The 25174-nt window shown below is 43.2% G+C and overlaps 7 protein-coding genes across 7 annotated transcripts; 4 read left to right on the top strand and 3 right to left on the bottom strand.

Annotated features, from left to right (window-relative positions):
- Positions 1 to 30: 30 nt before the first annotated feature.
- Positions 31 to 1376, bottom strand: BYT42DRAFT_591803 (major facilitator superfamily domain-containing protein; the record flags this gene model as incomplete). Its single annotated transcript, XM_051570572.1, has 6 exons — positions 31 to 164; positions 233 to 468; positions 543 to 817; positions 888 to 1102; positions 1159 to 1259; positions 1324 to 1376. 6 exons carry the CDS (start codon positions 1374 to 1376, stop codon positions 31 to 33), a joined length of 1014 nt encoding a protein of 337 aa, XP_051427066.1.
- Positions 1377 to 2109: 733 nt separating this feature from the next.
- BYT42DRAFT_555709 (uncharacterized protein) lies at positions 2110 to 6512 on the bottom strand. The gene is made up of 8 exons (XM_051566702.1): positions 6131 to 6512; positions 6034 to 6060; positions 5665 to 5964; positions 5292 to 5568; positions 4214 to 5188; positions 3268 to 4148; positions 3151 to 3214; positions 2110 to 3093 (listed from the first exon to the last, which is right to left on the bottom strand). Exons 1-8 carry the CDS (start codon positions 6157 to 6159, stop codon positions 2263 to 2265), a joined length of 3384 nt encoding a protein of 1127 aa, XP_051427065.1. The 5' UTR covers positions 6160 to 6512; the 3' UTR covers positions 2110 to 2262.
- Positions 6513 to 8892: 2380 nt separating this feature from the next.
- BYT42DRAFT_489379 (P-loop containing nucleoside triphosphate hydrolase protein) lies at positions 8893 to 13003 on the top strand (the record flags this gene model as incomplete). Its single annotated transcript, XM_051563936.1, has 4 exons — positions 8893 to 10560; positions 10631 to 11564; positions 11622 to 12808; positions 12878 to 13003. The coding sequence occupies 4 exons, from the start codon at positions 8893 to 8895 to the stop codon at positions 13001 to 13003; spliced, it is 3915 nt and encodes a 1304-aa protein (XP_051427064.1).
- A 356-nt stretch (positions 13004 to 13359) lies between these two features.
- BYT42DRAFT_182687 (uncharacterized protein) lies at positions 13360 to 14376 on the top strand. Its single transcript, XM_051562423.1, has 6 exons — positions 13360 to 13626; positions 13698 to 13782; positions 13857 to 13931; positions 13995 to 14035; positions 14145 to 14243; positions 14303 to 14376. Exons 1-5 carry the CDS (start codon positions 13561 to 13563, stop codon positions 14211 to 14213), a joined length of 336 nt encoding a protein of 111 aa, XP_051427063.1. The 5' UTR covers positions 13360 to 13560; the 3' UTR covers positions 14214 to 14243; positions 14303 to 14376.
- On the top strand, positions 14335 to 15377 carry BYT42DRAFT_182696 (uncharacterized protein). The gene is made up of 6 exons (XM_051562424.1): positions 14335 to 14447; positions 14504 to 14602; positions 14667 to 14830; positions 14894 to 15017; positions 15072 to 15235; positions 15297 to 15377. Exons 2-5 carry the CDS (start codon positions 14537 to 14539, stop codon positions 15207 to 15209), a joined length of 492 nt encoding a protein of 163 aa, XP_051427062.1. The 5' UTR covers positions 14335 to 14447; positions 14504 to 14536; the 3' UTR covers positions 15210 to 15235; positions 15297 to 15377.
- A 4232-nt stretch (positions 15378 to 19609) lies between these two features.
- BYT42DRAFT_555690 (PGAP1-like protein-domain-containing protein) lies at positions 19610 to 23655 on the bottom strand. The gene is made up of 8 exons (XM_051566701.1): positions 23060 to 23655; positions 22812 to 22968; positions 22036 to 22752; positions 21527 to 21967; positions 20947 to 21420; positions 20376 to 20872; positions 20071 to 20309; positions 19610 to 20012 (listed from the first exon to the last, which is right to left on the bottom strand). Exons 1-8 carry the CDS (start codon positions 23489 to 23491, stop codon positions 19799 to 19801), a joined length of 3171 nt encoding a protein of 1056 aa, XP_051427061.1. The 5' UTR covers positions 23492 to 23655; the 3' UTR covers positions 19610 to 19798.
- Positions 23656 to 24403: 748 nt separating this feature from the next.
- On the top strand, positions 24404 to 25166 carry BYT42DRAFT_526460 (uncharacterized protein). Its single transcript, XM_051565348.1, has 4 exons — positions 24404 to 24606; positions 24709 to 24716; positions 24808 to 24899; positions 24976 to 25166. The coding sequence occupies exons 1-4, from the start codon at positions 24521 to 24523 to the stop codon at positions 25036 to 25038; spliced, it is 249 nt and encodes an 82-aa protein (XP_051427060.1). The 5' UTR covers positions 24404 to 24520; the 3' UTR covers positions 25039 to 25166.
- Positions 25167 to 25174: the final 8 nt, after the last annotated feature.

The following is a 25174-nucleotide window of genomic DNA, read 5'->3' as shown; positions in this document are numbered from 1 at the left end:
TGATGCGTCTAACTAAATGATGCTTCTAACTTAGTAGCCAGAGTATTTTCTGATTTTTTCGCCCTTCAATTTCATTAGTAAGAGTAGAAATGCCCAAAATAAATTCAGCATTCCAAAGAAAAAGGTCACCCATCCTGGTCCTACCGCAGCTGTCATGGGATTGGCTAAACGGCATCAAGAGGGATTGAATATCAGTCTTACATATCTCCATTTTCTCTCCCATTTTACTTACCAATAAGACTGAGCACACAAGACCATATCATACGGACTAAATTCGCAGCGGCCGTCACACTGGCACCACGATCAGATACAGCATCCACAAGATAAGACATGGCAGGATTGAAAATTTGAACCATAGCGAAACATTGCACACCGAACATGATAATAGACACCCAGACACTCCATCCGAATTGCACCGGCCAACCCCACAGAAAGAAAGATAAAGGATTCAATATGAAAGCAGCGGGCCTAAGAATCAGTATTTAATACCACTCATGAGATGATCGATCATTCGACTCTGCAAATCTGCTTTATCATCTTACCACACATTGGGCGCCAGACGATCTTCAGGGATGGCGACGCCATGCCGTTTTGAACGAGCTCGGTTCAGGAAATAGTCTGAAAGTCTACCAGAAATAAGAGAACCAATGACTTCACCCAAACCAGGGGATATGAACGTGAGACCAATAATGCCTGAGCTCAGGCCATACGTCTGGGTATAAAGCGGTGGTAGCATGTTTTCGATAGCAAACATGCCACCGAAAGCAAAACCTGTGGCCACGGCAAAGATCAAAACGAAAGGATGCCGCAAAAGTGCCTAATGATAGTATATTCAGCAACAGTCAGTCGGGTGAAGATTGCAACGCCATTGTATCTGCTTGACATACCAAGGAAGCCAGCGGATTAATCATTTTTTGATCTATCGCAGTCTCGTCTGATTTTTCATCTGGTTCTTTTTCCTTGAGGCCACCATGTTTTCCCCATACTTTTTCATCGCGATAAGTTTCTTCCATGGCAAATATAATGAGAAGCAGCAAAAGACATCCAATGACAAACAATAGCCAGAATACCGATCGCCATCCCCATCTTTCAACAAGATAACCTTATGACCTCAGTGAGTAATGGTCCTTATTTGGACGTGCATTAATGTCAACCTACCGCCAATGATGGGACCAAAAAGTGGACCTGCAAATTGACCAGTGAAGTAGATGCCAAGGGCGTTGCCGCGTTCGTGCACCTCATAAACATCCGCAACCGACCTTTTGATATCAAAATGTCAATTTCCTATATGATACAAACCAATAAAGCGTGCCGTTAACTTACCCAGCGCCAATAGCCCACGCAGAAGAAATACCAACTGCTTGCAAGATACGCATGCCCAATAAGACGTAGATATCATTTGCAAATACTGCCGCAAGGGATCCAACTGTATAAATAATGATGGAGAAGAAATAAACGGAACGACGGATATTCCAATGATCGCTAATACTACTGTAGAAAATAGGCTTTTTTACTTTTGTGAGTCACAATTTCTTCGTTCTCGCAGCGGAAAAAGACATACCGCGATGCCCATGAACAGCATATACACAGAATTACTGAGAGTAACCATAATGGACGGACTTTGCAATTGGGTCATGACTTCTTCTAGTGCGGGAAGCTGTAAAGAGTCAAAAATTTCACTTCAATGAAAAGCAATTGGAAGCAAGCATATACTGTGAACACGTACATAGATAGTGGAGCAGAAACCAGGTATAATGGCAATAAAACAAACGAGTCCCAACAATAAGCGTTTGCGCCACACCGGCAGATCACGAGGATCCGACTGTACTGTGTTCCGCCATGCGAACAGCGATCTGAAATATTGTGATCGCAGCATCATGGTGGTAAACTGACGATCAACAGAGAAAAAAAAAAAAAAAAAAAAAAAAAAAAAAAAAACGGCAGCTGCGGTTTTTTTGGATTGTGATCCCTGATCGTAATTCCACACTCCGTCGGCAACTCCTTGAATGGAGATCGATTCGATTTGCTGAATTTCGCTAGATGGTTGCAGAATTGAGAGATCAAAAACTTATTTTCGCAATACTTTCAGAGTAAATAGCGCATAAAAGTGTCATTATAAGCATGTATGTGAATGATGTATTTAACAATGTAGATATGATAAAGCTGTAATATGTAGAATATGTCTAGAGATAATGATGCAAAGTTATATTTAGGATACACAAACAAGGCTCCCACGACAAAGGAAAAAGGCGGTGGCTGTAATCAGAAACACATAAAACCTTCCGTGCCCTGGGGAGATGCCGCCCTCATTGGATCGATCTCAGACAAAGAGCAGTTATCCGAGATTGTAAGTCCGCAAGGAACTGATAAGGAACTGCGCAGAGTGAACGAAGAATTGGTGGTTACGTTTTGTTCCTGTCCAGCTTCTGAGTCGATCGTTTCAATCATCATTTCTCTTGCTGATAAAGGGGCTTCTGTAGTGCATATCACGTTAGCGTTGGAATACAATAGGACAAGACCGTTGAGATAGTGAACGCGGCCTTGCATAGCTTGTGAATGTACAGAATCGAGCATAGTAGTAAATTGATCACAACTTTCCTGGCTCATGCCTGCCATGCCGTGTTCGCGTGCTAATCGGCGCATCTTTACGAGTGTTTGCTGAAAACGGTGCAGTGACTGATCAACTTGTTTTAGGAGCGTGCGACACGTTTGTTCTTCGGCCCGACTCTCGACAAGCTCTTCAAGTAGGAATTTCGCAACCGCTTGCATTTCATCAGGCTCCAAAGATTGGATAATAAATGAAGCAATTTCATATGCTGCCTGAGCTTCATTATACCCTTGGTTTGTGGTTGATGGATCGACCACCTCTACCCAGCTATCGTCATCGTTGTCCTCTAGTTGTTGGGCTTGGAGCTGATCAAGTTGATATTTCAAGAAATCAACCTGCGCTGTAATCATGTCGATGCGCTCATCCATATATTGCGGTGCAGAGGCGTTTACTACGACGTCCGAGTCCATATGTTGCGCTTCTTCCGTCAGTACAGCTTGTCGTTCGGCTAAAAGTTCCTCCTGCTCCGTCTTTAAGCGCTGGCACTATAATGCAGATTCAATATCATTTCGCCCATTTGATTTCATGCTCGCCAAACTTACCTTTTGTTCAAGTTCCTGGATTATCTTCACTGGTATTTGCCACGTAGTATGCAGTGCGATAGCCCTATGGGACTTTGTCAGAAAAACACTCGTCAAGAAGAGGAGCTTCTCGCTTACCGTCGAAGAAGATTTTTGCGGTCGTGAATACGCTCATGCAACTGTTTGATCTTTGGTTCTTCCGTTTTGTTCGACCGTCTTTGCGAGTTTTGCTTAGTAAAATGACCTTTTGCCGCAGTACAGGACAGCGCTTTGGCCACTAATGCTCGGTCTACTTGTTTCTGCGCCATGGCTTTCTTTAGCATCAGTGCCACTTGCTTTAACTGCGTGTTCAAATTCATCGATTCCTCCGAGGCTCGCTTGGCTGCTTGCTTATGATGCGCCAGCTCGCGTTCATGCCGCTTACGAGCATTCATCGTCTTCGTCTCGGACTGCCTTAACCTTTGTAATTCGCGTTCATGGTCACCGCATCGATCACGTGCACGATCAGATTCTTGCTTGATGCGCTTTATCAGACGTTTCTTCTCGTGACGTGCTTCTTCCAACTTTTGTTTCAAACTGCTGATCGTCGCTTCATTTTTTGAACGAGTGGTTGCGCTGTTGTGGACCAATTGCGAATGCTTTCGACGTAAAGTTTGGATTTCGATTAACTGCTTCCGACATTTATTCTCGTGCTGCTGCGAAAGCTCTGATACTGCTCGTTGATGCTGTGTTATGGCTTTCGTGTGCTTAGCTGTCAATGCAGCAAGTTGCTGCTCGATTTCCTTTCTCTCTTTGCTCTCTTGTTCCAGTTGCACAATTAACTGCTGCCGTTTTTCTATACCAGCGCTGTAGCGTGCCATGAGTTTATGTACAAGATTATTGTGGGGCGCTGAAGAGGATCTCAAGGCACTGTATCGTCTGTTGGGCTGCGGTACGGAAACTGGAATTGAAAGCTTAAGGTCGGCTTGCAATGTATCAGTAAAGCTGTAAATATCCGTATCCTTCTGTTGCTGCATTTCCTAAGTGAACCAAGCAGCGTCAGAACAGAGAGTACGGTAATATTCACAAAATTCCGCTAATTTACCTTGAATTTCACCAAGAAACCTAAATCGTCTCGTATATCTGCCTTGGCTTGCTTTACAAGGAAATTTCCAGCCCCGGTTGCCTTGTCACGGCCAGTTGATGCTTTGGGTGCATCCTGAGACGTAAAACTATGTCGTCGACGGCCGCGCACCGATCTTTTGCTGCCGAATCTGTAGCTTCGTCTCTTCTTGCGGCTTCGTTCTGGACTTTCCATCAATTGTTCCATGCTTTTCAACATCGAATCCTTACTGAGAGATCCAACCAAGGTTGCACTATCGTCTTCAGAAAGGCCACTGGCAGCTCCTGTGCTATATCCAGAAGAGTGAGGAATAGGCAGTACTTGGGAAGGGGCCAGGTGGGTATCGTGCGCAATTTTGGAGCTTGAACACTGTGCACTGAGTAGATCAAGATGTAGCTGTTCAGTTTTTCCATTTTCCTCCAAAGAACAGTTGACTTTGCTGATTGCTTCTGCCGATACCTCGGTGCGGAGAAGATCACGTTCCTTTTTCGTCCTGGCCAGTTCATCAGCTAATGCTCTCGACAGTTGCGTCAAGGATTGCACTTCACGTTTGAGGCTATCCATTTCGTCGTTCACTGCACGTAAAAATTCGTCGTTGGTTCGAATTTCATCTTTAAGTCGGACAATCAAGGCCTTCAAACGGTTGCTCTCGCCAGTATCTTGATTCACCACCACTCTATTCCGAATATTACGCGCTCGATTGGCATATTTTAAAGTATTGAGCGTCTCGGGGAAATTGATGACGGCCGGTGATAAGCAAGCAAGCATCAATGTTTGACTGTTTCCTCCCAGACTGTCTTGTAATAAGCGCGTCAGCTTGGAATCACGATAGGGGATATGCGAGACTCGTCGAGAAGGATCTCCTAATGCTGAAATCACGTTGCCCAAAGCAAGTAAACCTGAATTGATCGAGATGCCTTCTTTGGCACGATCGCCGACCGCATTAGTACGTTTAAGCTATCACGTGGTAATTAGCTTGCATAATTCAAATCTCGGAGGTAATAGAGAAAAAAAAAAGAAAACATCTTTCGGGTGCTTTTTTCCCCGTAAGTATACGTACCCTTTCAGAGCCAGCTAGATCGACGAAATGAAATTTTGATGTAATTTGTCTAGTGATTATGGTCGCGTCGGAAGCTGGAACTTTATTGTCTGACATGATATTCGAGATCACCGGAGATACAATAGTCGGATCCACATTCGATCCATCGTCAACGTTATGCTCCGCTTCCTGAACGGTCTGCTTCAGAATTACGGAGAATATGGCATGCGATCGTGATGATGTTCGGTTCATGTCCGTCGAAGCTGTTGTACGTGCAATTGATCCTTTTTGCAGCAATCTGTATGTTGATAAGAGATGATAATTGATTTTTTTAAAAAAAAGGTTAAGAGATGAAACGACGACGTTTGCGACTTTCGTGATTTTTATGCCTTACCCGAATAGTTCGTCGGGATTTTGCACCAACTCTTCTCGCACACCCATCCAACAGATGTTTCCTTGACAATCCTCGCGGATCGACAAATTGACACCTTCTTTTCTGTTCGGACTTAGAAGATCAATGAGATCTTCATGATACAGTTCCACAAACGATACTGCAACTTGGAATGTATGTGTTGATGATGTCAATTGTTGAATTTTGTCGAATAATCCGTAAATAAATCGTGGCACGATCCCTTCTTCAGCAATGGTTTCTAGTCCGATGCCCATGCTGTATGTTTTGCCGCTGCCTGTTTGGCTATAATTTTCTAGGTGTTAGCAGGCTTGATCGAAATCTAAAACTTCATATAATTTGTGAATTTTTTACCCATAGGCGAGAATGGTAGAGTTGTAACTGTAAGATAATAATTAATGAGTAATGGCATTCATTTTAGTTGACACGCCATGCACGAACACAGACTTACCCACTGACAAATTTATTAAGAAGCGGCATTACGCATGTATCATACAACTCCTTCTGTGTTGCTTGCGGAGGATAAGCGTAGTCGAATGTGAATGAACGATCGTATCCAATTAATATTTGTGGTTCACTGGGTACAAAACGAATGATATCTTCATTATTTTGCTGCTGCCTCTCAGAATCAGAAAGAGGTCGTACACGCACAGCAACTCTATTTGTAGAATAAAAAGCTTTAAGCGATTATGTGGAGCATGAGTTGATGCCAAAAATTTGTAACCTGACAGAAGTCGTTGTTGCCATGGTCGAAAAGAGCAAAAAATTAGGATTTCAAAAAAAAGAACAGAAAGAGGACTGTAAATTTTAAGAAAAAGGGAATGAAAAGAAAGGGGAGGAACAGCTGGTCAAAATCCGCAACATAATGCCATTACAAAATAAACAATAACAACCAAAAGGAGTAATAGCGCTCCTTTCGTTGTTTGTAAGTTTTGCTCGTGTCAACATTCCAATATTGGTTTCTTGGCTCAATTTGGGGGATCAGCGGCGTATCGATTGGCTGAAAGCAACTGCTGGATAGGAAATCAAGTTCGTGTACGTCCCTTTATGGAAATCGTGGCGAACCACGGCAGAATACCATCGGGATCGTACTGTGCGAAAAAGTCGATTACTTGAAGCTTAATATGCTATAAGCCTGTCATTGATATTCATGTCCCAATGAGTATATAAATCCGCCCTTGTACCTTTTCGCATTGTATAGAGGCGTAAATGTTTCCCAAAACGCAGCAGCATCTGATAAATTTGGCATCTTGTTTTCATTCCCTCGCCTTGAACGCGGGCTTTGGCAATTTTGGATCTTCTTTTTTTTTTTTTTTCTTCCTTTAAGGCTCTTTAAAAACAATTGGCCATTGGATTTCTCAATTCTGAATGGTGAACCATGAGGAGAAGCAGGCTAAACCTGATTGATCCGGTGACCCATCCAAGAAATAGGTTATAAAGTTTATCCACTACACAAATCCAGTCTGTGCATACTTCGCCATGTTTTTTCATCATCATTTATATATGGAAAGCTCCATCCATTAAATGTTCTCAAAGCAATTTCTCTAATTTTACTACCATGACTGACATAACAGCATTTCTTGTCGTATCTCTTGAGTGCCAATTGAATGAATCGGTTGACTACAAGCAACTTAACTCGTACTGTGGACCACGTTAGATAATATTTGGTAATTTTTTCTACTCCCATCGAAAGTGAATATAGGATGGATTGTGATGCTCGACCCTTCCGCTGGACAGCTCATTCATTTGAAAATAACAAATTATATGATTGTTTCCATATATTATGTGCGTGTACTAACTTTACAGCATCATAAAATTTTCTGTAAACCGATGCCGTCATTTGGATTGCCATAGTTTGATCATTTGACTTTTGTGCAGCTGCTTGCTCTTAAATCAGGTCTACATCATCCGAAAAATTTGAATTGCCCTGAAACGATACAAAGCATGTCATTGTACTTAAGGTATGTGACATCCCACCCATAGGAGTGGCTAGAAATGTATTTCAGAGTTCTTTTTTTTTTTTTTGAAATATCGATGTCGCATAACTGCTTGTGCATATGTGACAATACCACCTTCCGCCAGTCGGACAGAGTAGTCCTAAACATCGTACAGCCATTCTCTTGAAATAATAGGACCATCCGTTATAAATGTCCCACGTGCAACGTGAGTATTGATCCACAACTTGATTATGATATATTATTTTCAGAGCCACCGGCAATCTACAGTCTAATGTGGGAAAAGGTGACAGCATGCTCATGGTCCACCATTTTATCTAATAAAATTAATGAAAAAGCAAGCATAAAAAAAACGTGACGCGAGAAGAGAATGATCGGCGCGCAGACCCAGAAATATGACGAGTGACAAGTTCCGTGTGGCGAATATTCCGGTTTACCGGAACCCGAGAAGGATTATGAGTCAATGGAGCAGGGTCAGATCAAATCGTTTGATTAATGCAAACGGCAAAAGGAAATGCACGTCTCACTATTAAACTAGAGTGTTTGGCAGACTGGCTGCGGCGCGCGCCCTTGGAATTCCACGATTTCTGCTTGCCCAGCTTTCAAAATTGCTAAAGAAAACAAAAATTGGAAGTCCACGTTCAAGGTACACAATCGGGTACAAAGACCATACAAAGTAATGCCGAAACACAAGAAAAGTGATCGATTATCGATGGGCCACCTATTGCACCACCACATATCTGGTAACATTTGCTTCCAAACATAAAAGTTTTCCAAGATTTCTATGTCACAAAAGCAGAAGAGTGGATTTCCGACATTACCTTTTTTTGACTCAAAAAATCGAAGGCAGTAACTTGTCTCACGTGGACCGGCGACTTAGACTACGAGTCCTCCAAGACAACGGACAAAGCGCCGGCGGCCAAGCTGGAGCGTCCCGAATCGGGGGTTAAATTCTGAATCACAAATCGAAAATTGGAAATTTTTGAGCTGGGCGCTGCAGCCACCTCCTTAGAGCTGCCACAGGCTGATCTGGCAGATACCATTCCCTTGCCCGTGGAACCCTTCTGATCCGAATATAAATACCGACATCCATTTTTGTGATCTCCTGTTTTCTGTGATTTTTTTTTTAATTCTTTCATCTTTCTTTTTCGTAAGTTACTTCCACTGGTAACGCTTCATTCAAACAATAGCGACCTCAAATTACAACATTAACTTGTTATTGAACAACAGAGACTTTGCCATAACACGATCATACTTCATGACCGCCGCAGCCCCGGAGTCTATCCATGTCGAAGCCAAGGGCTCTTTTGACGAATCTATCGAAGAACTTCCTATTCCAGAAAAACCTATAGAGAACGATGATAATGACAATGACAAGAAGAAGGAAGCCAAAGAAAAAACCAAAGCCGTACCAATCTATAGACTGTTTCGATTTGCCACAACGTTTGACCTTATACGGATTTGCCTTGGTATCATTCTTTCGGCCGGCATTGGGGCTATGCAGCCTCTTAGTATTATTATCTTTGGTGATATTCTTGGAAATATTTCGTTTTCGATCGACAGTCCATCGGCTATGCTCGATTCGGCCATGCCAATGATTCTCATCTTTGTCTATATGGGTACTGCCGCCACCGTTGCTGCTTATTCTACAAACTGCATTTGGATTCTCACGGGGAGGAATCAGACTCGACGAATTCGCGCAGCTTACGTTCACGCGATTTTACGTCAGGACATGAGCTGGTTTGACAAGGCTGAAGAAGGTTCTCTCAATACCCGCTTGGCATCAGATACCCAGCTCATCCAAGATGGTATCTCTCAGAAATTCGGTCTTCTTATTACAGCCATCTCAACATTTATTACGGGTTTTGTGGTTGCTTTCGTGGAAGGTTGGGAGCTCGCCGTAGTGATTTTAGCCACGCTCCCCCTCTTGGCTGGTACAGGTGGCGCCATGGGGTATTTCATGACGTTATTTACCACCAAAACACAGGATTCTTATGCTGACGCCGGTGCGGTTGCGGAACAAGCTTTTTCTGGAATTAGAACTATTTACTCGTTTTCGTTACAAGATCGATTCGGCCACCGTTACAATAAATTGTTAAAGAAGGCCACCGCAACAGGTATCAAGCGCGGTATTGTCCTCGGTCTCGGTTTCGGTATCTTCATGCTCGTTCTCTTCTGTACTTATGGTCTGGCTTTCTGGTACGGCGCGAAGCTGGTAATCGACGGAAAAATTGACGGCGCCACCGTGATGGTCGTGTTTTTCACCATGATCATTGCCGCCTTTGCCCTTTTACAATTGCCTCAGAACGTGTCGGCTGTCTCTAACGCTGCCGGTGCTGCTTACAAAATCTTTGCCACTATCGATCGTATTCCTGAAATCGATGTCGACTCTGAAAAAGGCATTGTCCCGGACTCCCTCAAGGGAGAAATCGAATTTCGAAACGTTGAGTTCAAGTATCCTACTCGCCCCGATGTTCCCATTCTAAAGAATTTGAGTCTCAAAGTGAGCCCTGGCATGACTGTCGCTTTCGTGGGTCCCTCTGGTTCGGGCAAGTCCACGAGTGTGCAATTGATTCAACGTTTCTATGATCCTTTAGCGGGGCAGGTGCTTTTGGATGGTCGTGACCTGAAGACATTAAACGTTAAGTGGCTGCGTGACCAAATTGGTGTTGTCAGTCAGGAGCCGGTCCTTTTCAATATGACCATTCGGCAAAACCTGTTGATGGGTGTTCAACATGAAGTCACTCCGGACGAAATTGTCGATGCTTGCAAGAAAGCTAACTGTCACATGTTTATCACCCAGCTGCCCAATGGTTACGATACGATTGTAGGAGAACACGGAGGTATGATGTCGGGTGGCCAGAAACAACGTATTGCTATCGCTCGTGCTATCCTCAAAAATCCCGCTATTCTTTTGTTGGATGAAGTAAGTCTCCATAATTTTCTTTCCCCCATTGGTTTTCTTTTTGTACTTAATATTTACTGGCAAATTTTAGGCCACTTCTGCTCTAGACACGCAGTCGGAGCGTCTTGTGCAGAAAGCATTGGATGCTGCTTCCACGAATCGGACTACGATTGTTATCGCCCATCGCTTATCCACGATTCGTAATGCCGATCTCATTGTTGTTATGCAGGAGGGCGACCTTGTGGAACAAGGAACGCATAACACGCTTCTTGCATTGGGGGGTGTCTACGCGGAGCTGGTGAAGAAGCAAGAAATTGCAACGAAAGAGATTGGTCACGTAGAACAAGAGGTGGATGACGAACAGTTGCTGCTCAAGGAGACCATTCAGTTGAAGGAAGAAAAGGAAGCTGCCGAAGCAATTCAAGTTGTGACGGAAAAGGAAGACGGTTACAAACTTACCAAGACCGCCAGCCGTTCTTCCATCGACGCGTTTCAATTGAAGTTGGAGAAGAAGAAGGCCGAGAAGAAACTAGCCAAGAAGCAGAAAGCTCCTATGGGTAGAATTCTCAAGCAAATGCGTCCAGAATGGCCCTTACTCGCTTTGGGTGTGGTTGGTGCTGCTATTTCCGGTGCTGTATTCCCTTGCTTTGCGTTGGTTCTCAGTCAAGTCATGAATCTGCTCATCGTCAACACGGCCGATCCATCCAGACATCATTTAATCGCACCCGGACCCATGCAAGGCGCGAATCTTTATTCTTTTCTTTTCGTTGTACTCGGAATCGTCGCTCTTATTGGCATTGCTGTGGAAATCATCAGTTTTGAAGTCGCAGGTGAACGCTACACAGGACGGCTTCGTGGTAGGCTTTTCCGAACCTTTTTAAAGCAAGAAATTGGCTATTTCGACGAAGAAGATCACAGTATGGGTGCCTTGACGGCCAAGCTGGCAGTAGACGCCAAGAACATCAATGAGATGGTCACAAAATCGTGGAGCAGTTTTACTGAAATTATATGCACAGCTGTCACTGGTAGGTTAATTGAAAATGTATTTCAAGCATGCAAATGAAACTCACTTGCTATGTCAGGACTTTCGATTGCTTTCGCTCACAGTTGGACCCTAACCCTGATTATTTTGTGCATGGCTCCTTTCGAAATTGCTGCTGCTGCCTATGAGATGAAGGTAGAGGGTGGCTTTGAAGACGAGACGCAAAAAGCGAATGAACAGAGTGGTGAAGTGGCCGGTGAAGCTATCAAGGAAATTCGTACTGTGGCTGCATTGAATAAGCAACCGCAATTCGAGAGCAAGTACTACAGGGCCCTCGATTATCCACACAAACTGACTCAACGCAAGGCGTTCACTTCTTCCATTGGTTATGCTTGCCATCAAGGTGTAACTCTCTATACAAATGCTGTTGCTTTCTACGCTGGAGTTCGTTTGATGAGTGAAGGCAAGATCGACTTTCTTCAAATGTTTACGACCATGATGGCTATCATGATTACAGCTCAAGGTATTGGTCGCGCCAGTGCATTCGCTTCTACCTTTGCCAAGGCCAAGTTCGCCGCTATCTCCACTTTCGCAGTGTTTGATCGGAAGCCCACTATTGATCCTGATATGGAAGGCATCGAGACGGATAAGGTTATTGGTGAAATTGAGTTCAAAGACGTCGCTTTCCGATACCCATCACGTCCGGATATATCGATTTTTCACGGTGAATTCAACTTATACGGCAAAGCTGGTACAACTATTGCTCTTGTGGGGCCTTCTGGTTGTGGCAAGTCAACCACCATTGGTATGCTTCAGAGATGGTACGATCCCGCCAGTGGCACGGTACGCTTGGACGACCATAATGTGAAATCGTTTTCTTTGGATAACCTTCGCAGCCATATGGCTTTGGTGAGTCAAGAACCGGTCTTGTTCGATATGTCAATTGGTGAGAATATACGGTTTGGCGTTGAAGAAAGCAAGAATGTCACACAAGAAGAAGTCGAAGCAGCTTGCAAGGCGGCCAATATCCACAAGTTTATTACACAGTTACCGGATGCTTATGACACTCGCGTCGGCGACAAAGGAAGTCAATTGTCAGGTGGCCAAAAACAGCGTATAGCAATCGCTCGTGCATTGATTCGCAAGCCCAAGGTACTCCTGTTGGATGAAGCCACATCAGCTTTGGACAGTGAATCGGAGAAATTGGTGCAAGCTGCCATCGATAACATTCTCGAAGAAGGAGGACGCACTACTATTACTATTGCTCACCGCTTGTCCACCATTCAGGTAAATATTACTGTCTATACATACTTTTATGGAGGTAATCTTAACTGATCAAAAATTGTGCTTATACAGGGCGCAGATCTGATCTGTGTTGTAAAGAACGGTCAAGTAATCGAGCAAGGCACTCACTGGGAACTGTTGAAACTTAACGGAGCTTACAGTGAGCTCGTCCATCAACAATCGTTGAACGCTCATTAACAATAGCATCGAAGCTTTCTTATTCCTTCGCATATCTATCGAGCGGCATCGTACTTTTTAATACCCCATCCCAGTCACTTGTATACAAAGTAATCATGTACTCTATATAATATATTTATCCACCATATGTATATATGAATGGTTGTTTGAAGAGCAAAAGCAAACACCAAAGAATTAACGCTACGTTTAGTTCAGCGATCTTCTTTGATAACAACGCTTTGTCGCTAGTCATACACTCCAATCCAAGTTGCAGGGAATCAACCTTTCCAATCACCTGGCGTTAAGCCTATTGATTACAATTTATGATGTGTCACCCTTCCTTTTTTTTCTTTGATTTTTTTTATCTATGAAAAGTTATCAATTTGTAGGTAGAACGTCCCACTTCGCTCGTGAATGCAAATTGGCCACTCTGCTGTGCCCTGAGTTCCGGTACCTGAAGGATCGAATTCGTATCATGACCGAAGTCTTTGCCGTTGCTCGTCAGGATGCATTAAACCTAACTAATCTGCATTGCCATCGATGGGTGGAAGGTCAATTTGCAGAATGTCCTCCGATACATGATCCAGTCTTATTGGTCATGGGCGTTGGTGATGACCAATGTCCATGGAGTACGAAGTCGCCCTGTGAGTACACTGAACTATACAATTGAATACCTGTACGGTTACTCAATGATAACTCTATCCTATCAATGTAGCCAAATCAAGGCTGGTACCACCAGTTAAATGCGACATTTGCCAACCACTTTAGACCAGCAACGATCGATCCCAATTCTGGTCAAAGTCAGTAATGAGTTTTGTTTTATCGCTGTTATATATGTATTTTTACTGACCATACTGTATCATATGTGTATCAGACTTGTATCAGTTCCCTGTGTTGACGTCTTCATTCGTTCATGTTGCCAATTCCTTTTGCCACACAGCTGCTATGAGTAAGTGAATCGATTTTTAAGTCAAATCAGAAAACAAGCAAGATTCATGACTGTATTTTCAAGATGCTGTCGAACATTTATCCCGAAACTTACGGGGTAACATGGTGCGTGTATGGTCGGCTTTTTCCTTGGACTACGCAATGCCGGCCATAATCTCCCAGCAGGACCAATCAACTAACTTTATCGACTCGGTCTAACTCTGTTATACGATAGATCCTGCAAATATCCACAACCAACCGCCGATCTTGTTTGACTGTAGCTTCCAGTCCGATGGAGTCATGATTTCGATGCGCTTTGTTGTCCGTGGCCGTGGTAAGGAATACCGTCCTAATTTTCCTAGCATAACCAAACTTACAAGCTTTTACTCCTAGACCCATTGCCTTCCTCTCGAAAGGAGTTTCAGTTACTTCCTCGACAGGTCGAATCGGCACCATATTCTCACCCGTCTGTCGAAGAAGCCCCGAGGACTGACCTCCGAAAGGCTAGAGCAATCTCGAGTCATTGGTATCGATCCAGGTAAATTATTTCGTCGGAATTCTAGCAGAAAAAGTACAACTTACAATATTATCCAGGTATCCGATCGATGGTTACCACGGTCGATACCAATGACGACCTCAACACAAGGAGCTCCGACAGCAGCATACCTTTTCCGTAAACAACGGATATTACCAGTAAGTTTGCTTTTGCGGACAGATACGTTTCTGTGGGCATCTATTAACCATCTTATTCTGCTAGGGTCTCCTGCATGTTCCGCGTTGGGCTGCGCAAATGGAGAAGAAGAAGAGAGAAATGTCGCAGATTCAGCCTACATACAATGAATTGGCCGCCTCCCCCCCTTCCGTCATGTCGGTGCAGGCGTTCCAGGCGTATATACACGCATTGATCCGTGTACGTACGAGGTAAAGATAGGATAAAATACTACAAAATAATGGTCTTGGTATTGAAACCATGTTTCTTGATAGGCTTTTCGACTTCAACGCACACTATAATTATTGTGAGCTTCGAGCTGTTTTGAAAAGAGCCCGAAAGCGAAAGATGGATGTCATCACGGAAAGGCTCACGCGGAACTTTCCTACGCTGGATATGGTGAGTCGATGCATCCAAATGTCATAGCTGGTTTTGTTGACACTTCTGTGGTAGCCGATGCAATGGTCCATAAACCCGACAGGTCAGAACGAAAACGAGAGCGGAGGGCAATCCGGAGGCAACCGGGACTGGAAGCTGACCACCGCCTTGTCATCATTGCCTTTGGTGACGCTGATCTCAAGCCTTCGGTGAAAGCTTTGGCTCCAGTTCCTGTGAAGGTATTTTTTCTTCTTGCTAATGAGTTTGTGACATAACATACTCATATTTTTATTTTGGTAGCGGGTCAGACAGGAACTCGTCAAAAAGGCACTCGTATTGTGCGTGGACGAGTACAAAACCAGCAAGGTTTGCAGCCACTGCGACTCGACCACGACGGAATTCCGGGATCCAAATGTAATCCGCTGCCACCATAGGTTCGTACTGGAGCAAAAATGAGACCCTTCTGTTATTGATGTAGTATTTCCTCTTTTAGGACGAAGATGATCCGATTCCGTGGGGATCGCCGACATCGACGCTGGTGCTTGAATGATGAGGGACAAGTCCTTCATCATACCTCCGCCTGTCCAGATCGCCGACAAGTTCGTGAGTACTTTTATTTTGTTACATCAGGCTTTTACTCTTACTGATGAAGTGGTATTTTTAAAGCGGCCAACGATTATCTCACCAATGTGTATCCCATTCGGCAATGCCCTCAATGCCAGTCCGGGCAAGACGAAGCGAGAACACTTGTAAGTGAACAATATAACCTGCCTCATTCACACAGCTTCAAATTAAAAGTCGAGCATAAGTGCGTAGCTTTTGTTTGTAACTTGCTTTATTCGGTGGAAACAGTCAGGCCCTCGGGTAGACCGGCAACAATTCCGTTTTACTTCTTACTCCCGTCACACTATTCTCATTTTTTAAATTGCTTTATGGGGTGGAAACATTCAGGCCTTTACGGTAGACCGGCAACAATTCCGTTTTGCTTCTATTACCCTATACTATTTGTGATACATTACAACAAATCATGTTTTCCATCTATATACATTAAACCTTCAAAGTCGTTCATGATTAAATATATATTATGAAGGAACTTGGATACATATGATACAGCTCGTAACCTGCACTGCTAACATTTGTGTAATATAGGAAACTTCAGTGAAACAATAGCTTAATAAAGAGACATTTGATGTCCATCCGTATATCAACGAGCAACCCAAGTTCTCAATTTCAGCACAACGCTTCTCCGTTGCGATCCGCATGGCCAAAGGCGAAATTCCACAAAGGCACGAGTGAAAATTCCGTAAAAATTGTCAATGCTCCAATAAAGCGTACTATGGTCAGTCTGGCCGACCCACTCTCCAGTACTGTAATGGTGCGATCGCGCTCAATATCATCCCACCCTTCAATGAGACGGCAATCGATACAGAAAATGGAAACGTTAATGATTTGCGTGCTTCATATTGACAGAGATTACCTAAAAAGGCCTACAACATCAGGCGAACGGCCAACGCATTGGAGGACGTTATTCAAATACACAAGTTAAGTAACCCAATTACTCGATCGCATCACTACAAAAAAAAATGACTTGGGAAGCTTAATTCTCCACTCAAAAACGTAAGTCATGGATAAGTTAATGAATGGCAAGGACTTAAGACATTATTATACTTCACCTTGTTGTAATAGATTAATCAAAAAAACAGCAGGCGACCTCAAGGAGAAGAGAACTCATCAGCAAGTGAATACTCAACGACTGGTAGTCACTTGAACGTAGTGCATTCATCCACCAGTTGCAAGTGAAGTCAATCTCTCGGGTGTTTAGTCCTGAACAGATGGAAACTGTGGAATTCAGGCGATCGCACATAGCGTTAAAGGCAATGCACAGTGTTGGCAGCTGGTCAAATCAGATATGCTGCGCCATCTGAAGGATAAATTGGATTTGTATCTCAGTATTCTCGGCAAGGACGCTGTCCAAAAACTTTCTAACATTGAACAGCACTGATGCACCTCAACGCCTCCAAGCTTTATGGTTTATGATTCCTTACTGTGCTTTAATTGCATACAACACTTACAACATTGCTATTGCCACTTATAGTGAGCAGCAAAGCATCTTGTTTGTACCATGTCTCTCTCTTCTTTCATCCGTTCACCCGATTATCCTTCAGCTCACGTCAAGTCATTTTTATCTGGTGACTATAAAATCAAGACACAGAACCGAGTTCCCGCCACTATTCATCGCTCATGAAGATATATGTGAAAGATTCTATGATCTAAGCAATCAGAAGCTTCTTTTCATACAATTTGTAACTATTGCCCACTAAAATTGATCTATAACCTCTCAACTAACATCATATATTATAGCTGTTTTTGAGAATAACATAATTCAAAGCAATACTGTCACTGTCGAGTCTCATTTATGTGCATAAAAAGTCGCAAATGCACATAAGCTACGTCACCAAAAAAAATGAAATTCTAAGTGATGTCACTTAAATTCAATTTAGCAGTCCCATTATGTGTAATCTCTATGTGCATTTAGTAAAACCCTCTCATTGGCCCAGAAAAGAGTATCGTGTAACCAAATCGGTGCTCCACGCGGAACACGCTATATTGCCAAAGCCATTCTTTGTGGGGCAGAGGAAAGGGGACTGACAGAAAAGGCAGTCTCCGAAGGACAAGCCAGTTGGGACATGAACCTTGCTAGACTGGCGCAGCAACTAAAAAAAAATGTAAAGCTAAAAAAAGAAGCGCATCATTTTTTCCCCCTCTTTTCATCAACTAAATTTCTTGAATTGATACTTTTCCTTTTACTTTACTGCCTTTAAATAGTGCGAGACAAAACTTTTGTCCCGTTGTGTAAAAGACGTTGTTACCAAACAGATAAGGAGAGGACGCGCAGCACGCTTGATCATTTACCATATCGTATTGACAAGCAGTTGCGGTGTTGTTCCTGTAAGCAACATCCAATAAGCTGATTCAGGCTGTTATACCATATCGAATATGAGGACGAATACCGAGAGCAACAAGGCGTTCTTTGACTTGTTACCTCTATCCCCGCCGAGAAAGCATACCGTGAAGCCAGAAGAAGAAGTGACGTACCCATATCCGTCTTCCTCGGTGCCTGCCGCTCAATCGTCACCATGTGTAACCACACAGATTTCATCAACATCCGACAGCGATCAGGATCCTGTAACCTTAAGAGATGCACGCGCATTTTTCGAATCCTTGCAACTTTCCAGCTTGTCGATCCCTTCGTCACCAAGAAGCGTGACTGCAGAAGATGACTTTTTGCTCTTTCACGAACGTTATCAATTCTCTCCATCGACACCACCTGATTCACCAGCAGCGCTGAATGATCTGTTTTTAGATTTATCTGAAATGGCGTCTGAGCAGTATCATTGACACAAAAACTAATGTGCTAACGACCCTTTCCAAGACAGCTGTTTTCCGTATCTTTTCTACCACTGCTTCTTGTGTTTCCCCTTTTCATTCACCCATGCCCCATTTCTATTGTTTTGCATTTTCTTCTCATAAACCCTTTCCATACATTTTTTCATTCATTACATAGCTTGCAGCTAGTTTGTTTATTGTATTTCTTATTGTTATCCCCATGTTCCAGTCCCTTCCATTGCCATGTCCTTATTATTTTTTAGCATCTTTTCATTTCAGCACATTGTTTTGTATAAATTGTTTTCCGATAAATTTCGTAAGATCACAGAGTTTTATACCCGTATTTATCATATATGATACCGTTATTAGTTCCGACAAAGAGGTGTGTTTTTGCCTCTTTTGCTTGGAGTTGTAGCAAAGCAACGCTAAATATGACATAACCATAGAAATCGCTGTAGTCGATAAGGCTTAAAAGAGCAAAAGAGTCTTGCGAGAATTTTTCTGAACTTGTGATTATAGGGTATATTGCATTAGTAAATTGGGATAATCGAAAAGGAATCAGCTAGTACGCTGGATTGTCGTTGGATAGTTGCAGAAGTTGGATTGAGGACATGAAAAAGTTTAACGAGGAAGAGCTTTTGGAAAAAGCTGGTTGTTCTCATGGTGATACACGATTTATAGCGTTGTGTTATTTAGTTTGTTGATTACATATGGACATTATCTGCGTTTTTCGTGGTTGAGCGATAAATGAGCAGATACAGCTGCGATTGTATGAATCCACACCAAGAAGGCTTTATACGATGAAGCCGCATAACACGTGTCAATCGCTGCCTGGATTTCTCTTACGTTGCGTCACATTGGTAACCTGGCCAACACATTTATCCTATTCTGGATACTTTATCGAAGTGAATGCACATTTTTTTGCAGATCGAGCCATTCTTACTGCCAGAAAAAAAAGATTGCAGGCGTTCGTTTCGGCGGCAACGCCGCAGACAGTTCCAAGGGAAAAGAATTGCAAGTAAAATCAGATTCTAATACCATTGTTGACAATGATGGTCCTTTTAGGATCGATGATGGGAAAGCTCATTGGGTCAAATAGACCAGTATTTAAAACGGTATGAACCGTCGCCAAAACATCCTGATCCACCTTGTATTTTTATTTTTGTTATACATAGACGCACAACAATAAGCACCAAGCCATCCATCCAGGCGTTGTGGAAAGTATGGTTTTTTTTCTATTTTATGGATGTTGTTCAGAGCAAGAGGACGGTATCCAATAACAAGGACTTTATGCTTGTTAGCTGATTATAAATAAAATGATTAATATTGTGTACAAGGCAAATAAAAAAGTTTACAAAATCAAATAATGATAAGTTGTTTTAAAAAAAAAGCTGCAAAAGAGAAAGGGTATTTGTCTAGGATAGCTTTTTGTTTCCCAAGGTAAATAAATGTTCCAAAGCGTAATGATACACGAGTCGGCAATAACGTGAATCTCGGAAATGCAGAATAAGTAGCCAAACGACCAAGTAGTTCGATATGAGGTACAGAACGTGCGTGTATTTGATGCCGTACATGAATGCATAAGCAATGATGCCGTAGAAAATGAAGTAAGTGGTCCAACGCCAATATCTACAAAAAAATAAATAAGTTTCTCCTTGATCCACTGGATGCGATGCTTTCAACAAACCTTGATGTTTGCCGGGGTAGCATATTCCTTTCACTGATCAGCGCCTCCACGTACATCATAAATGGTGCAATTGCTAGCACATTATGATCGGAAGAGAACGGAACATACCAGTGAACCGCGAGATTTCTGATCCACACCAGTAAAATTGGCAGATTAAAAGGTAATAATGTGATGAGTAGCAGTAGGACAGACTGCATGTAATGATATCGATTTGTTTCCTTTCGATCGGATCGTGACAACTAGAATCGGTATTCAGTCAGTCATATGATTTCTGGAGCGAACCCTCCATTTTCAGCTTTACTTACGATAGCCCGTTTACGGATAAGCGACCGGGTACACGTTACAATATGAACAAAGAATGCCACGACGAATACAAACTGATAAGTAATCACCGTAGCGACCAGAATGAATAGAATCGTGATAGTGATAACGCGTCGTTGGAGCCTTCGTTGCCGACTCTCAGCAGCCCGGTTGATGGGCCAGAATTGCCAATCAAGGTACCGTTGAAAGAATGGAGGAATCAGGGTACACAACCGCAAACTGGCTTCCACAAATAACCACAGCAGGGACATGATCCCGACACCTAACAGAAGGCCCAGTAAAGGTAACCACCAGAAGAACGGATCCGAATTGCCGGCGAGTACATCATGCCATTTAATATGATGAGGAAGGTCCCACATGTCTTCGAGCGCATAAGAGGCAAAACACTGATAAATACTGCACAACGACACCAAAAGCATGGCGATGGGAAGTGTACGCCGCAAGCAATACATCAAGCCTTGACCAAAATGAGGGAAAATGCCTACAGCGAAAAAAGTTGACCATGTAAATTAAATTTTGTAGCTATCAAAGAGGGAATCATATGTATCCACCTACCAGTGTTATTGTAGGCTTGGATTTGAGCCACAAACACGAGCATGACGATAATAAAGGTGGATGTAGCCAACATGATGCCATTTCGGAAACCAAGACGACCAGCACTACCATACCAATCGATGCTGAGTTCCAAGTTGACAGGTTGAGGGCAGACCGGATCCATCCACACTTGCAAAAGTAGGCCACGATGATCGATATCTGCTTGACCGACAGCAGCCGAAGAAAAAGCAGTGCGACCATGCAGCGACAGTTCAGTTTCCTCATTGTTGCTGGCTAAATTTACGTAAAACTTGGATTCGTGCATGCTAGCAATCGATTGTCGCAGAAATGGAGTAAATCGCATTTTGGCTTCATCACACGATGGGCGAGACAATTTCAGGTGATAACCCAGCATCGAATTCTCAATCGAAGGGATGCGAATAGACGAAAACAATGATGGTTTCACGGATGCACGAATTCCTCTTACAGCGATACCTAATAAAACATCATTCATCAGTCCCTGTGCCTGTAATTCTCTTGCCACTCTCTCCACGCTCTCCACCAAAATGACATCTTGCGCCCATTCCTCTTCTCTTTTTACCTATCATGCTCGTACTGATTACTTGGGTATTTTCTCGTGTGTTGAAAGACTCAGCAATCAGGAATCCAAATCGACCTCCTTTGTCCCTGATGGCCACATATTCATAGTCGCTCATTTCCGCAAATGCAATACTGGCGAAGCGGAATTCGTTGCCTGAAAATGGATCGGTATCCTGTTTGGTAGACGCTGGCACAGGAACGGCGATAGAATTGGCAATGCGACATTCCATTCGAGTTCTATTCGGTTCATACTCTTTTATTCTTTTGCACAGCAAAAGATCAAAGCGCTGACCAATAAGCTGATCCGTCAACACAGCATATGCATTTTTTCCTCTTGATCTTGGCAGAAAATGCATGGCTGATGGCCTATCTCCTAGAATAATCAAACGTTCATCCTGGTCATCCTTGGGTAAAGGCTGCTGCCATTCGAATTGGATGGTATCTTCTACAATAAATCGTCCATCTTAAGTTCACTGTATCCTGTCAGTTGTGCATACCGTGTAGACATACCAAGCATCAGATCCGAACCGTCGCCCCTTCGATCCTCCAGCCCCGTTAATAATGCTTTACGCATGACTCGCATGCGATCTTCCAACGTCTGAGTTTGAGAACCTCGTCGCACATCCACAATATCGAGAAGGCTCTTTGCCAAGACTTTGACGAATTGATTACAGGATAGGATTGATACATGATTTGCTGCTGTCCAGACGTGAGGTACAGCCGTCGTGAAAACGGTAAAACCATTGGTAGCAGGTAGGAACGGGCCGACATTGGCAGCGTCCGAGTTGACCGTATTATCCAGCGTGCCTCCAGCAATCGAGATAAGCATGACATCTTTCAGCGAGGTAGAATGATGCAGGTTATTCGTCTGAATCTCATCAGAAAATCCCTGCGTCCAATGCCGATAGATATCCTTGTAGATCTGAGAGATTTTCCAATCGAATGCTACGGGCGGGAGGATATGAGGAGTGGACAACGTGATGATGGAGTTGATACTTCCAGGTTGATAATTCGGCAACGTAAACATGGTTCTGGCAACAATACCGCCCATGGAATGGCCGACGATGATAATGGATGTGGGATCGGGTAATTTGGAGTTTAAATGAGGATCTAGTTTACGAGATTGAATGTAGAGTTTGAGGATGTAGTCGACGGCATCGTTGAGATATTCGGCTTGTTCAAGCAATGATTGTCCGTGAAGCGCGGAAAATTCCTCATGAAAATCCACTATATCCACTGTTAACCACGGGCTTCTTTACAAAGCTTACCATTGCATCCATCCTTACCCGTGAAAAAGTCGAGCGATCGTACACCGCGATTCCAAGCATCATTATCCTGGGCATAGTGCTGGTAATAGTAATATGCTGCTTCTGCAGAAAGCGATCGGACTTGCTTATAGCTGCCGGCATGACCGGGAATGAACAAGACAGGCACACCAGTCGGCTATCCAAAAATGGAAGACAATTCGAGAACAGAGAGATTAGATCATCATAAATTATTATGCGGGGCATTTTTTTTCGCTCTTCCTTCTTACATAATCGTAATAATCGTGATCCGCTTCACGGTACAGGTAAAGACCATACTTGCCAGCAAATCGAGTCATCTCACTGTCGAAGCCTGTCTGCTTTATGTAATAAGGACGCATGTAGCTCATTCTACATCCACTTTTATCTCGTTGATGATGCTGAAAAGAGTCAATGATAACGGTAATGCCCAGAATGGAGAGAAAGATGATGCAAAATATGAGCAAACGACTTGCTCGTGTCAAATGATAAATGGAAGGTAGCAAGGCTTGCGTTGTAGATGGAGATAAAGGCGGAGACGGCGAATTGGAAGGAGATGAAGTTCGACTGGAGGAATTACTACTGTCGCGAGAGCGTAACGGTATGGGTGGCGACCGGTCGATCCGCAGATGAGGAGCCGAAGGACTCTGATTCTCCTTCGACAGTGAATCGGGATCTTTCATCTTTAAAGATCCGGTATTGTTTTGCTTTCCTCGCTTTGCAGCCGATATTGTAAGTGAGATGACAACCGAGCGAAAGCTGCCAAGCCCGGAAACATACAAAATAAGAAAAGAAGTCAGGTCAAACTGAAGGGAGGAAGAAAAAAAAAAAGAAAAAAAAAAAAAAAACTGATTGCGCAAATTCAAAGCCAGCCCAAGATCAGCACTTGGCACCCACCCCAGTCCTCTGCAATGGACTCGCACTCTAAAGATGTCTGCTAGAGATAGACGTGTCAATCCTCCGATCAGCAGGCATCGCCAGTCCCTTTCTCATCTCCGTGTTCTTAACCCCTTGATGGTCTCTGTACTGCCCTTACTTGCACCGGAAAAAATTTCCGTGATTCTTTGTCTGAGTAGGAAGCATTCACGGCATGCCAACTGCGAACCCGAGGGTGAGCAGCAATTGTGCTCTCCGAATGTCATCATCAAAAAGTGACTGCACAAAAGCCTAAATTGCAGGTGCATGGTTGTAAGCAGGTCAATCAAAATAGTAAGAATATAAGGTCCTGTCACAAAGATAAGCTCTGAGTATTCTCGTCATGAGAAAGTTCAATCCATTTAGGAGCATGACGTTTTATCATGCCATATGATCAAAATTGATAGTTGAGCCAATGACAACTGATAATAGCTACTCACAACGATAAAGGTATCCCCTTGATTTTTTCGCCTTATCAAAGATACACTTTGCCAAAAGCGGTGTATTATATCGTTTCTTCATCCTCATTGGTGGGTTCTCGCCTTACGAAAGGGAATGGGAAAATGAAAGTTGATGTGTAGATTGAATTGTGTGCAACGCTAAATGCATAAACAAACACTAGGAAAAAAATTCAAGTACGGCAGCGTGAGAGTGCTCTCACATTAAAAATTTTATTTGCACAAAGGGGTCAGTCATGCGGGTGCTATCTTTCAGTTTGGACTGTATATAAAGGCTCCCCAAGTGAAAGCTTACTGTCCGTGTCTTTTTGTTCTTTCTCCTTTTTCACTTCTTACACTATGGCTTTTGCTACCTTTATTCGAGCGAACCCTGCTTTAGCACCACTTTTCCTCTTCGCAGGCGGAGGCTGTGCAGCTGCTGTTGCGTAAGTTACTCAGCACACTGGTCTCCTTGATAAACGACATTTCTAACGACGTTCTAATTTTTTGTTGTCGCTTTTTTTTTTTTCTGGCGATACTTTTTGCAGCTATCCACGTAAGTCATTGCAGACGAAAAAAAAAAGAAGCCATTGATGAGTGTTTGCGTGGGACTCATGTGTGATTCTAACCTTATCATTCTTTTTTAGTTTATTTGCTCCGAACCCATCCTGAAATTAACATTGACCGGAGAAACAACCCATTCCCGTGGCAGCGTGTACAACAACATGAAAATATCAAGGTAATTGGCTTGTTTCATAGCGCATTCAATATGCATCAGCAACGTTGTACTGAAAGCTTATGTTTTTGCTTCTTAGTTCATCAACATGGTACCCGAATTCTATGAAGGCCGCAAGGACATGAAACGACCTTCCTACTAAACACATCCCTTAATCCAACCATCAACCATATCCATTCAAAGCCAAATAAAATTCCGTGTGTCAAAAACAGCAACTATTTTTATCCAGAAAGGATAGATGAAGGGAAATGGCAAAAAAAAAAAAAAAAATTCGCCGT

This window comes from Radiomyces spectabilis (assembly GCF_025331425.1).
Source record: "Radiomyces spectabilis strain NRRL 2753 chromosome Unknown BYT42scaffold_2, whole genome shotgun sequence".
NCBI classification, from domain to species: Eukaryota; Fungi; Mucoromycota; class Mucoromycetes; order Mucorales; family Radiomycetaceae; genus Radiomyces; species Radiomyces spectabilis.
This window is presented reverse-complemented; position numbering and strand designations above follow the sequence as displayed.